The 14,354-nt window shown below is 40.7% G+C and overlaps 1 protein-coding gene across 7 annotated transcripts in view; it reads right to left on the minus strand.

The window, feature by feature from the left end:
- ANKRD22 (ankyrin repeat domain 22) overlaps positions 1 to 14,354 on the minus strand; it is a 31,517-nt gene that overhangs the window by 4,232 nt on the left and 12,931 nt on the right. The window contains exons 2-8 of one of the 7 annotated variants that reach the window (XR_008616179.1): positions 11,259 to 11,450; positions 7,478 to 7,585; positions 4,619 to 4,696; positions 3,348 to 3,446; positions 2,682 to 2,849; positions 853 to 954; positions 4 to 617 (exon numbers count right to left, since the gene is read on the minus strand). Coding sequence is in view for 3 of the 7 variants with exons in the window: in XM_007100989.4 (XP_007101051.1) it covers positions 2,772 to 2,849; positions 3,348 to 3,446; positions 4,619 to 4,696; positions 7,478 to 7,585; positions 11,259 to 11,450 (555 nt within the window). In the remaining 4 variants the exon portion in view is untranslated. The other 6 variants (XR_008616180.1, XR_008616182.1, XR_008616181.1 and 3 more) reach the window with 6 other exon arrangements.

Consider the following 14,354-nt stretch of genomic DNA (forward strand, 5'->3'; position numbering starts at 1 on the left):
CTTAGGAAAAACCTCATGAAAGATGGGGCCGGGGTACATGAATGGAGGACTTTAAAGATTTCCAGCATTGGAAACCTACCATATTAGTAGAAGGGAAGTGGAGAAGGGAAGGCAGAAATACAGTATACATTCCTTTAGATTTTCTGCATTTGGCACTAAAACTGGCATTTAATTTTTTCAATTAATTAAATTACTCATTGGGTGAACATACTTTTCATGTGCTATTATGTGTTCTGCCATCTTGAAGGGTAGGTTTTACCTGACAGCTAGAAATTATCTAGACATTCTTTATGTCATTCAGGTAAATTTCCTTAAAACATTTATTTTTTTTGTCTACGAGCCATATTTTTGGAACAATAAAATAAAATGACAAATTGGGGTCACAGATCTTAAATCTCTGGATTGTTGTTGAATTTGACAAAATAAGCTAGACGTTTTCACCTTATTGCTACAGATATATAACATTACCTCAGGAAGCCAAGCTGCTTTAACCAAAAAAGAAAAAGAAGGGACTTCCCTGGCAGTCCAGTGGTTAAGATTTCGCCTTCCAATGCCGTGGGTGCAGGTTCATTCCCTGGCCAGGGAGCTAAGATCCCACATGCCTCGCGGCCAAAAAACTGAAACATAAATCAGAAGCAGTATTGTAACAAATTCAATAAAGACTTTAAAAATGGTCCACATCAAAAAAAAAAATCTTTAAAAAAAAAAGAAAAAGAAAAATCAATGTACAAGTAGAGATGAAAAGGCCAAGTTTTGTAGTTGAGTGTCAGAGAAGATAATTTTGTAGGGCATTTTGAGTTTTTTAATAAATGCATTATGCATTGCGTAAAGCATGCATGTGTATTTCAGTACCTAGGTTCTAGTCCAAGCTTCTTTGAGAGTTTACAGCTTGCATCTAGGAGACCTTCTGGTTTCAAATGTCTGGCCCAGGTTTCTGCCTTCAAAAATTAAACGCTGGGAAGAAAGTTTTAAAATGTCATGAGCATAATAAAACATTATGCTTTGATCTTGACAAAGGTACTATTAGACAATCACCCAACTCATTTATAAATCTGGATTTATTTCTTTAGAAAATTGTCCAATTTTCAAACAGTTTCAAAGACAACACTTACAAATTACATGGCATGGTAATTTTGCGAAACTCTGACACCAAACTGAAGGTATACTGGCAATGTGTTGAAGGTATACTGTTGTATGAGTTTCACTTGCTTTCTTTTTCAATCCTCAGTCACCTGATAACTCAGCTCAATGTGAATGGATCTTAAATAATGTAGAAAGAGACATTTAAGGGCTTCAGAATCTATATCTACATACAACTACTTCCCTCACAAAATATGTGCCTTAAGGCATTGTGCATAGTTCAATAAATATTCCTGGATTTGATTTTTATTAGACCTTTGTTCTGTTCAAGGACGGTAAATCTTTCATTCTTAGACCATATTTGTTACCACACGGTGTGGCTTAGTCCATGTCTAAAAATATTCATGATTCAGTCTTGCTTTGCAAAATTCAGTCATTTTCCTTTCTTTTATTTTTTAAATAAATTTATTTAGTTATTTTTGGTTGCATAGGGTCTTCGTTGCTGCGCGCGGGCTTTCTCTAGTTGCGGGGAGCGGGGGCTACTCTTCATTGCGGTGCGCGGGCTTCTCATTGCGGTGGCTTCTCTTGTTGTGGAGCATGGGCTCTAGGTGCGCGGGCCTCAGTAGTTGTGGCTCGTGGGCTGTAGAGCGCAGGCTCAGTAGTTGTGGCGCACGGACTTAGTTGCTCCGCGGCACGTGGGATCTTCCAGACCAGGGCCCGAACCTGTGTCCCCTGCATTGGCAGGCGGATTCTTAACCACTGCGCCACCAGGGAAGCCCTCAGTCATTTTTAAATGTGCTTATTTCTGCTCTGTGTCACTGACAAAGGACTTGAGAGACATATATTGATATTCACAATCTCTCCTCTAGAAGTATAATCCAGACACTACCTCATCATGTAGCTCTATTTCTTGTAAAGAATTACTTTATCCAAATAATTTACAATAATAGTTTTAATTTTATGAATAAAAAATAAACAGTACTAACAAGATTAGTAACTGCCTTGCATTCACAAGAGAATCATAAAGCTGTTTTTCAATAAACAACTTGATAGTTACATAATCTTTTTCAAAATCAAGACGGCTCTTATTTGTAAATTGATAGCAAAACATCTAGAGGTATGCGGGTACACTGGCTCCTTGGAAATGAAAACAAGGCTCTAAATTGTAGCGTTTGCCAATATCTGTGGTGACAACTGATAGACGATTTTGTTGAAGCTGGTATATTTATATACAAATCTCTAAACCGGCACACATACACACACCATCTGTACAAATGTGCGTGCTTTGATTCTTCCTCTTACTACTCAAAGGAGCCTCAGAAGAACAGTTTTTCTCCTGGGACAGGATATGGACGGGACAGCCTCTTTATAAGAGCAACACAACTGAAAACAAATAACATGGACAGCGCTGATCCTCTCCTTCAGGAGAGACTGAGTTTGAAACATCACCCTTTTTTGACTGAAGTGGAGAATCCGACAGCTTTAGTGTTTCCGCTGCAAGGATTTTGACCACAACAGTGAACTCCACTGAGCAAAAAAAACATTAGAAATACAAAGCTCTTCCAAAACATTACTCATGGCAATCATAATTATCCTCATACCATGGTGACCTCCAGATTGAGTGGTCCACAGACCAATAGTCCAAGATGGAAACAGAATCCATTGTACTTCTTCATATGAGGTCATAACGATTATGACGCTTTCCTTAGCAGTAATTCAATCTGGGAAAATTTTAATCTCCGTGCAATATCCAGGGAACTCTCACCATGCTGAGGAGAAAAAGAAATCATAGCTATTTATCTCCAAGGAAGTCAAATGTCAACGCAAAGACAATGTCATCCTATTAATGCTAGAACCGAATGATAGACAATGTTGACTGTCATTCGGTTCTAGCATTAATAGGAAAACTTGATTCCTTAATGAGGACAATTAATTTGCTCTTAACAACTTCAGAGGCAATTATTTTATTTATTTATTTTGTGTGTGTGTGGTACGCAGGCCTCTCACTGTTGTGGCCTTTCCCGTTGCGGAGCACAGGCTCCGGACGCGCAGGCTCAGCGGCCATGGCTCACAGGCCCAGCCGCTCCGCGGCATGTTGGATCTTCCCAGACCAGGGCACAAACCCACGTCCCCTGCATCGGCAGGCGGACTCTCAACCACTGCGCCACCACGGAAGCCCAGAGGCAACTAATTTATGTCAACACAAAGCCAAAGCTAGAAGGTTATGATGAAAGAAGAACCTCAGACCATGGTCCAAAGGTCCTTACCTTATTCTTTATCATGGGGTCTGCATGGGCCGCCAGGAGCAGAGGGACAAGAGTCTGGCTTTTCATTTCGCAGGCATAATGTAGCGCAGTGCAGCCATACTGAGACACAAAGGATCAGCATCAGTCGGAATCCTTACACACTGCGGCATGTGGCTTCTTTAGCAAGCACTGTTCACATTTTGTAATGTACAACTAAGCCAAACAGACAGTCTGAAAACCATCTTTGTGGAACTATTTCATGCAAGTGAACTTTTGAGAGAAGAAAATGAGTGCAAAGGTTTGGGGCAAAAGGTGAAGACAAAACCTTATAAACAGGAGGAAGTTAGCCCATGGTACTCCTGTTATCACTGTTTTTACTGTCATTTGGATTTCTCTTTGACCTTTGTCCTTATCTTTCCATAGTTTGCAGATGGGGGCCTTCTCACCAGTGGGTTGGGATCTTGGCTGCTGCAGCAGCTGTTAGGATTCATTGAGCACTTACTATGTGCCAGGCATTCTGCCCAATGCTTCACATAATGATCCCTATAAGATTGTCAACAAACACATGAAAGAATGCTCAACATCATTAATCATTAGAGAAATGCAAATCAAAACTACAATGAGATATCATCTCACACCGGTCAGAATGGCTATCATCATGGAAGCAACCTAAGTGTCCATCAACAGATGAATGGATAAAGAAGATGTGGCACATATATACAGTGGAATATTACTCAGCCATAAAAAGAAACGAAACTGAGTTGTTTGTAGTGAGGTGGATGGACCTAGAGTCTGTCATACAGAGTAAAGTAAGTCAGAAAGAGAAAAACAAATACCGTATGATCCCTATAAGTAAGGACTAGTGATGTTCCCATTTTACAGATGAGGAAACAGAGTCAAGTAAGTTTAAAACTTGCCAAAACTCACATAGGTAAAAAGTGGCAAGCCTAGGTTTACACATAGGCATTCTGACTCCAGCTTAACTACTGACGGTGGAATTTTGTAATCAGAGCCTGCATTTTTCTTAACTCCCCACCAGTGGTGGAGCAGTTCTTTTAAAAATATTCTATATTCAATAAAAATGTTATTCCCATGAGTTCAGTGGCAGAATATAAACAATATCAAGGTTGCCTGATGCAGTAAAAAAGAAGGAAGGAAGGAGGGGAAGGAAGCAGAAACTAAATGAACAAGTGTTTCGGGAAATAAAGCGAGCAACGTTATAGATGACAAGTACACTACCCACAAATACCATTTGCAATGTTATTTCAAAGTGACTAAAAATATAAACTCACACAATCTGTAGCATTAACTTCGGCACCAGCGTTAAGTAGCATTCGTACAAGAGACTCATTCTGCTTTGTCTTTGATACCTATGACAAACAGCAAGCACAAGAGAGGTTTATTTACAAACATTGTCTCCCTCTTACGTCTGGACTGTTCCAATCAATAGCTTCATTTTAATCCCAACACCCCTACGTGTCTATGCATCTTTCTTAAACTCTCCCCCACCTCCTCACTGCCCTTTAATATCAATTAGGTAAAGCCATGGTTGTCAGAGTGTGGTCCTGGGGTAACAGCATCAGCACCTTGGGACCTAAAAATGCAAAATTTGGGGCCCTACCCCACACCTGCCAAATCCTACTGAGGATGGAGTCCAGTGGCCCGTCTTTTCCCTCCTTGCTCAAAACCCTTCTATAGCATCCCATTGCTCTGGGGGCAAAAGCAAAGTCTTCAGCCTGTGCCAAGGTGCCATATATTTTGCCCTCCACTTATGGCCCCAGCCATCTCATCCACAGCCCCAGCTCACCTTGCTCTAGGCACATTGGCCTTGGTTAGCCTTTCATTCCCACCAGGCTCCCCCGTGCCATAGAAGAGCTGCCCTGAAAGTTTCTTCTGCCTAGAAGCCTCCTCTCTCCTTCCTCTTTGCCTGGTAAGTTCATCTTTAATATCTCAGCCCAGGCCCCTCTCCCTCCAGGAGGCTGTCCCTGACCTACCTGTCTAGGCGACATCCCTCTCCCCTGGGCTCTCCTAACACTGACCACCTCTCTCTACCAACTACCTCATAGGAACTTCACATGTGTTCTGTCACTATTGGATTAATGACTTACTCTTCACAATCCTCTAACTCTCACGAGGACAAGGACTACACCTGTTTAATTCATCATTGTATTCCTAACACCCAGCACAGTGTCTGACACACAAAAGTCTATAATAAGTATGTGTTGAATGATTGAACACGTGAATGAAATTAACTAGGCTCCTCAGAAATCCACTTTTCCTGCCTAGTTCCCTGAGATTCTGACCACAGGACACTTTGAGCATCCCCCCACCATCCTATTCCGTTAGGGATCGTGGCTTTCTCTGCTCAGGTGGGCACGTCCTGGAGTTCAGCCCCTTTACCACTTAGGAAGCTCCACCCAGCTGTCTTCTCTTTGGGCTTCCCTCCTACGTCAATGTCTAAACTGCCTTTCTCCCCCTATCTTCCTCTGATATAACACAGTCTTTTCTAATCCTTTCCCCTATCATTTCCTCTCATGTCATTTATTTCTTAGGCATCACAAATTTACAATTTCAAGCCCCGTGAATTAAGATAAAACACGTGCAGTCAGAGCTGAGTTATTCATAATAATTCGTATATTTGCCCAGGGATCCAGCTTGAAACATTTTACTATCTTAGAGAGCAAGGTTGTGTGTCAACAAATTCTGAATGAGCCTTGCCGATCATAGTTGTGATTTTTTTCTTCATAATCTCCAAAAAGGTTTGGAAATGAATGGCAGATTTACCCCACCCCAAAACTACAAATATTCAAATGCTGTGTACTAATACACAATTTTTCAGGAACTTTTCAAGGGTATTATCAGAGTATGTGTTTATCAGTGAATTATAGTTTCCTCTCTCTCATAAATCCAAGCATCAAAATCAATGTTATCATATTTAATTATAGTTCTTCAAAATGTATAACATTTAATTACCCAAGGAGATAATAACATTACCTACTGGCAGATTTTGTTCTGGAGTTTATGTTAACAAGAATAACTAACACCCATAGTCTATTAGCAAGAAGAGAAGGGAGTTGGTCATTTAACTGGAATAAATTACATATCTGTTGGGTTATCTCTCAAAGGCAGAAATGGCCACTAGAGGAACCAGATGGAAAAAAAAGTGAATGAGTCAGTGCAAACCTGTCGCTCTATTTGGAAAAAAAAAAACAAAAAACCTCAAGCTTCATCTTCTACTCATAATATGACTGCATTCCTATACCAACTACATCTTCCTTTATTTAAGCAGCTTACTGCATGCCAAAGATTCCTTCAAACATGAATAAATCTACCAAGGTGAGAGGTGGGCTTCAAATTCTCTATAAAGATCTCCTGTGTTTGTCAGCTTCTGGTGCAAATCTCCTGGGATCTGTTTTTTAACTCACACCAGGATGGGTCCTTAAAAATCAGAAACTCAAAAAGATATGTACAAAAATCTAAACTCGGGGGCTTCCCTGGTGGCGCAATGGTTAAGAATCCTCCTGCCAATGCAGGGGACACAGGTTGGAGCCCTGGTCCAGGAAGATCCTACATGCCGTGGAACAACTAAGCCCGTGCACTACTGAGCCTGCGCTCTAGAGCCCGCGAGCCGCAACTACTGAAGCCCGAGCGCCTAGAGCCCGTGCTCCGCAACAAGAGAAGCCACTTCAGTGAGAAGCCCACGCACCTCAACGAAGAGAAGACCCCGCTCAGCGCAACTAGAGAAAGCCCGCGTGCAGCAACGAAGACCAATGCAGCCATAAATAAATAAACAAATAAACAAATTTTTAAAAAAGAAAAGAAATAGTAGGGAGGGGATTTTTTTTTAATATTCAGGATTTTTGCTTTTCCTTCAGAAGATTCTTAAACAAATTTAATTTATTTTTCCTAATAAACATTGCACAGATTATTTTACCATTGACTGATTTATCTGGCTACTTTTCTTCTTGCTTTACTTCAGTCATAGCATTGCATGTATGTTAGAGATGCCATTTGTAGAATACAAACCAAGAGCTTACTTTGTTACTATTTATTTACATCTCACCAACTTGGCAAAATTTAATGACTCATGCTGTTGATCTCTTACTCATTTATACTCATTTATCTTTTGCTCTCACGAGTGCTGTACTCACCATGAGGAAATAGCCAATAAGCAGGACAGGCATTAAGAGGATAATGAGTAGATAATCAAAGAAGGTGAATCTTTTCTTCACAGCATAATGCAAGCAGGTTCTCTGTTTCTAAAAAATTAAGAAAAGGACTATTTATTAATAAAATATTGTTTTAAATTGCATATTTTTAGATTACCCTATCAAAAAATTTAGTCCACGCTTTTTATTTTTGTGGTATCCATGGCATCTCTTTCTGTGGAATAACTCTAATTAATAAACCCAGAATTCCATTGACCAGAATATTGAACACAGTACAGTCTAAAGAAAAAGTTGGGCTATAGAAAGACAAGTGAAATGTACATTTTATGACTCATCAAAAGATAGATTCTCACATTCATTTTGGTTGGGGCAAAAAAATACATTGAGATATAAACATAGGACAATTTAGTATGAAAAGCTATAGTTACTCCTTAATCATCTATGGTACATAATTATTCATTTTGTGGTTTGTTTATAGGAAAATTTTAACCACATGGCAATTTTTCCATGTTCCTACATGAACACAAGCAGTGCCAGCTGAATGGAAATAACTCAATTTAATTCTTCAAATACATGAATAATTATCAGGTGACAGATTTAAGCTTCTAGGAATTGCGGGGGATATAAAACCTCAGGGCCTCATAATAAAGCAAAGGTAGACCGAAACACGCACAAATAAGTGTAATGCAAAACAAGCTATGGTGACTGGAATTTCCAACCAAATCAATGAGAAGAGAGGAAAGTCAGGAAGAAAAGAGAGGTTCATTTCTACTCTTTTAAAATAAGAGTATTTTTGTTTTTCTAATATCAAGGTATCTGTGTTCTCTGTAAAAATTTTGTAAACTAGACAAGAGTTTAAGGATAGAATTTAAAATCACCCATTATCAAACAGCCCAGAGTTAACTGTTGATATTTTGCTGTATCTTCTTCCAGTCTTTAAAATGCATATATGTGGGGCTTCCCTGGTGGTGCAGTGGTTGAGAATCCGCCTGGCCTGCCGATTCAGGGGACACGGGTTCGTGCTCCAGTCCGGGAAGATCCCACATGCCGCTGAGCGGCTGAGCCCGTGAGCCATGGCCGCTGAGCCTGTGCGTCCAGAGCCTGTGCTCCGCAAGGGGGGGGGCCACAACTCCGAAGGGGGAGGGCCCAAAACAGTGAGAGCCCCGTGTCCCACAAAAAAAAAAAAAAAAAAAAAGCATATATGTGGAATTTTTCAGTGTAGGATCATACTGCACATGCAAAATTATATCTGCTTTTTTTTCAGTTAACATGTAGAATATGCACATTTTCCTATGCCGTTTAATATTTTTAAACGTGTAACTGTTATGGCTGCACTGTTTACCGTTCTATGGAGCTGTTCGAATTTATTTAGCCAAACCCTACCTGTTGAACACTTCAAGTAATTTTAACTTTTCATTTTCACAAATAACATTGCTTGAATCCTCATGTATAAAGCTTTGTCAACATTTCTAAATTTGTCCTTAGCATAAGTTTCAAAAAATAGAATTCCTGGCATAAAAGGCATTGATGCTTCTCACACTGTACTGCTAAATTGTGCTCTGGTAAAATGATAATGATTTAAACTTCCTTCCTGATCAGCATTTGATTTTCTGTCTTAATCCTGGTCAATCAGGCATACCAAAACAAACAAACAACACAACAAAAAGATATCTTTCTGTTTTAATTTAATTTGCTTTCCATACAATCCATCACTCTGTTAGGCATGTATATACATCTGTACCAACACCAGAGCTTTTTGTTTGCTTGCTTTTAAGGCCTCTGTTTAGTACTTCTGAAGATAACTCAAATATAGATTTAAGAAACGGGAAAGCACCAATTCAGATTATTAATATACAAGGATTAGTATTGGGGAAAATGGAAAAGATTAAGCCTTTAAAAACCATTAAAAATATTTTTTAAATGGACACTTGCAAACCAAACACTTCTCATAAAATCTCTGCTAAAGTATCCACTGAAGTCCTTCCCAGGATTTCCATAAGCAGCCTGGCTCAGGTTCTCTGCAAAACAGACATAAGCATGCCTCCTCAGCCCTGTCCCTGTGTTGACAAACATCTCCCTCCATCAGCTTCCTAACCAGCAAGTCTCCTGAGAGGGCACAAACCCAGAGACATCTGTCTTGGCCACCCCATCTCACCACAAGGCCACACACCTGGTTCCTCAGCTGGCTGCTGGGGCAATCATGTCACACTCCACTAAGCAGCCTGTCCGTTAGATTAACACAGCCGTGACTTGCTTTTAAACCCAACCCACAAAATATAGGAAGCACAAACAAGAAAGTCCAGTAGTGGACTTCTCTGGTGGCAGAGTGGTTGCGAATCCGCCTGCCAATGCAGGGGACACAGGTTCGAGCCCTGGTCCGGGAAGATCCCACATGCCACGGAGCAACTAAGCCCGTGCGCCACAACTACTGAGCCTGCACTCTAGAGCCCATGAGCCACAACTACTGAGCCCATGTACCACAACTAGTGAAGCCCACAGGCCTAGAGCCCGTGCTCCGCAACAAGAGAAGCCACCGCAATGAGAAGTCTGTGCACCACAACGAAGAATAGCCCCTGCTGGTGGCAACTAGAGAAAGCCCACAGACAGCAACGAAGACCCAATGCAGCCAATAATAAATAAATAAAATTTAAAAATTACAAGAAAGTCCAGTAGTGATCCATTTTCTGATAATATATTATTACTCCCAATGAGCTAGACTTTAAACTGACTTGGAAGGGAGAAGTGGGGCCCTACAGGCTATTTTCCCTCATTGAATGTACTTGAGTGGGTACAGGGCATTCATAATTATTACAAAGAGTGACTTTTTATATTAGTGTACTTTATTTGTGTGTGTCTGTGTGTGTGGTACGCGGGCCTCTCACTGTTGTGGCCTCTCCCGTTGCGGAGCACAGGCTCCGGACGCGCAGGCTCAGCGGCCATGGCTCACGGGCCCAGCCGCTCCGCGGCATGTGGGATCCTCCCGGACCGGGGCACGAACCCGTGTCCCCTGCATCGGCAGGCGGACTCTCAACCACTGCGCCACCAGGGAAGCCCTACTTAGTGTACTTTAAATGTTGCCTTTACTATGATGCAGATACTGGATGTTCCCATGGGGTTCTGAAAGGACGTTCACAGCACGTCCTGCTCTTCCTTAGTTCTGAAGACTCCAAGTCAGCTGATAATACATATTTAAGTATATTCTTCATGCCTTTCTGTCTGGTTTCAAGTAGCCTCTGGTTCGTGAGCATATTTGTTCTTGGCAAATTTCTCACTGAAATTCTTTTATTCCACAAGCAAATTATAGGATCTTCTGGAGATCAGAACATTGACATAGTAGGTAAAAATCTAACTAATGAAATAGCACCACCAGGTCAGTACTTGTTTTCCAGGAAATCTTTCCTTTTACTTCTGTAATAGTGAGGAAGAGGAGCAGGGAGAGAGGAAGGGCAAAGAAAAGCATGGGGAGGAGGAGGAGGAGGAAAAGAAAGGAAGAAGCTCTATCCAGGCAAATGAGTGAACCATTCCTTTTTTTTTTTAGAAATATAAGGACATAATTAGCCATGAAACCTACAAAATATGCCTGTTCATTGACCTATGCTTTATTTTGCTTTTTAGCCTGGTAGTACGGCCTCAGTGTGTGTCAGTCTCTCTAAAGTAAGGCCCCCCAAAATTGTTGGTATTAGGAGCTACAAACAATAAGCAAATGACATCCACTGCTTCCGTTGGTGCGAGGAGAAAGGAACTACCATGGTCATGGCCTCACCTGGTTTTTGAGGTTCACATCAGCGTTTCTTCTCAGAAGGAAGGACACGATTCTCAGGTGCCCTCGTCTGCAAGCGCAGATCAAGGGGGTGTCTCCATTAAAGCCGTCTTGAATGTTGATGCAGTTGCCGTCTTCCCTCACCCACTGCCACACTTGACCCAAGTCATTCTGATAGGCCGCCTGGCAGATGGGCTGAGGAGAGGAAAACAAAAGCAGGTTTTGAAATATAGGAATAATTAAACCACACCAAGAAAAGTAATCACCCGGCACCTTAAAATTCCGTGTTTCCAAATTGTAAGCTACTGCTTTGTTGATGAGATTTGGGGTCTCAGTTATGTCTAGCCATAAGTCTAGAACAAGCGTAGGGCCACCAGGGACCCCTTACTGTTTCCTAAATTGCTTGGCACACGGGAATGTTCATTGAATGGACGAATTAGTGAAAAGATGGATGCAATATTGCCAACTCAGTAAGGAAATTGTGTGTTGAGTTCATGGATAAATGATGCCTGTCAGAAAAGCAGGTTTCTACTCAAGATAAAATCTGCATATCGGAGGAGCTTAGGGCACCACTAAGTAATGGGAGAAAGACGCATGGCCCCCTGTACTCAAGGAAATCTGTACAGTGGGAAAGAGCTATTTTAGACAAATAATATACAAATAACGAATTATGTAATTAGCTGCAAATAGATGCTTTTTATTTTAGAAAGATTATAAGGAATTTTGCAAAGCACGATGGGAGTTTAACAGCATGATCTGAGCAGACATCATCTTGCCTACTTTCCCTCTCTTCTCTCCCTCTGGACTTATCTCTTTTTTCCAATATCTCAGGTTTAGTTTCTTCTGCTGGGTCCTCTGCCCTTACTCTACAAAACAAACAAACAAACAAACAAAATACCAAAAAAACAGCCACTTTTTCACTTCTCTCTTCACCTGGCTAACTGCTAGCTCATCCTTCATGTCATAACTTATTTTCATTTTATCTTTCTTTCCGGAGTCCAGCATTCCTTCACAGCAACTGACAAAACTACACCTCTTTTCTTAATTATTTATAATTGTGTGTTGCAAGCTACTGTGAACCAGGAGGGGTTGCGGCCACAGTGAGTGAGGGAAAGCACTGAAGCTCAGGCTATAAATTCCACATGAGTAGAGGCTACTTCATTCCATTCACTGCCATAGCCCCAGCATATATATAACACAGTACTGGGCACATGGTAGGCACACATTAAATAGTTTCAGATTGATTTTAATTAGACAGTATAAAAAAGCACTTAGAATACCTGGCACGTGAATGATGCTCAATTTATGGAGGTTATTATAATTGCTTATTAAGTATTAATTAAATTAATTAGCGATATCTGCCAAGAGGTAAAGAAGTGATGGTCAGAGCGGTTGCAGGAGAAATCAGAAAAAGACATGGTCCAGATGCAAAGGAGGCATAGTTTTTTTTAAAAGTTAGAAAATTAAATTAAATTACTAGACATCACGTAGTGTTTTGTTGCATGAGGTGTAAAAAGCAGCTGAAAAGGTTCTATGCTGTTATAAACTCTGTCTCCACTAGGGGGCAGCTCAGGGTCATAAAAGCACTGACAACATAAGTCTATAATCCGAGGGGACGGAAAAAAGTCTGTTAGTTAGAATTAGCTCTACGGAAAAATCTACTTCATTTTTTAAAAAGTTTCACATACACCAATGAAAATTTGCCACTGATGACTACTACTCATGGGCTAGCACTTGGGAACTGATGGTCTTCTACGCAGAACTTGAAAACAGGTGGCTATAGAGTTAATTTTTCTGCTAAAAAGTAAAATGTCTTCCTGGCTCACTTAGACATCACATACAAATTGTTCATTCTTCTTTTCCGAGCATTTTAATTTAAAGTATTTCAAAAGCTGGAATTTTTCATGTAGTGATCTGGCTTTCCAGATTCTCTTAAAAAATTGAAAGATTTGGCAACACTGGGCCCACATGCACACAGGACACCACACAAAACTCCCCTCTGCTTGGGCACCTCAAAATCTTCACTGAGAGTTATTAACCATAAGGAGGAAAGGAAAGGTGGATAGTTTTCCTGCAAGAGTCGCACGGCGTCTTGGAGCGCTTTCTCAATCCCATTTGAGCAATATTACTTCCAATATTAACCTGACCTTATCTTTCCATCTTTCTCAGGCTGCCTATTTCCTAGACACACAGTTTCTGTGCTTAGCAATACCTGCTAAAATAAAGTTTAAAAGTTTCAAGAAGGAAGATAGAGTTAAGAGAATCAAGTGCAAGATAAGATTGCTGGATTTGATCACTAATGACCATTCAGAGATTAATTTCATACAGTGTCAGACAGAAGGCAGAATACAGGGGCCTGAGTTCGCGGTCTATGAAGAATTGGAGTGTGATCAGAGAGGAATTCGTGGTAAGTTTGGTAGTGAAAGCTAAGCGGGAGCTAGTGAGTACCCAGAGGGGTGTAGCAGGGTCCAGCCAAAGTTCTGCACATTTATAGGCAAAGTGGTGGCTTCAAGTGGTTATAAATACAGGCACTGGAAACAGACTTTCTGGTTCCAATCTCAACTCTGCCACGAAACAGTTTGGACAACTTACTTAAACAATTTGTGCTCAGTTTCTTTCTCCATTTAAAAACCACATCTTCCTGGTTACAGTAATCAAGACAGTATGGTACTGGCACAAAAACAGAAATATAGATCAATGGAATAGGATAGAAAGCCCAGAGATAAACCCACGCACATATGGTCACCTTATCTTTGATAAAGGAGGGAAGGATATACAGTGGAGAAAAGACAGCCTCTTCAATAAGTGGTGCTGGGAAAACTGGACAGCTACATGTAAAAGTATGAAATTAGAACACTCCCTAACACCACACACAAAAATAAACTCAAAATGGATTAAAGACCTAAATGTAAGGCCAGACACTATCAAACTCTTAGAGGAAAACATAGGCAGAACACTCTATGGCATAAATCACAGCAGGATCCTGTTGGACCCATCTCCTAGAGAAATGCAAATAAAAACAAAAAAAAACAAATGGGACCTAATGAAACTTAAAAGCTTTTGCACAGCAAAGGAAACCATAAACAAGATGAAAAGACA

The sequence above is a fragment of the Physeter macrocephalus genome, chromosome 20 (genome assembly GCF_002837175.3).
Source record: "Physeter macrocephalus isolate SW-GA chromosome 20, ASM283717v5, whole genome shotgun sequence".
NCBI lineage: Eukaryota > Metazoa > Chordata > Mammalia > Artiodactyla > Physeteridae > Physeter > Physeter macrocephalus.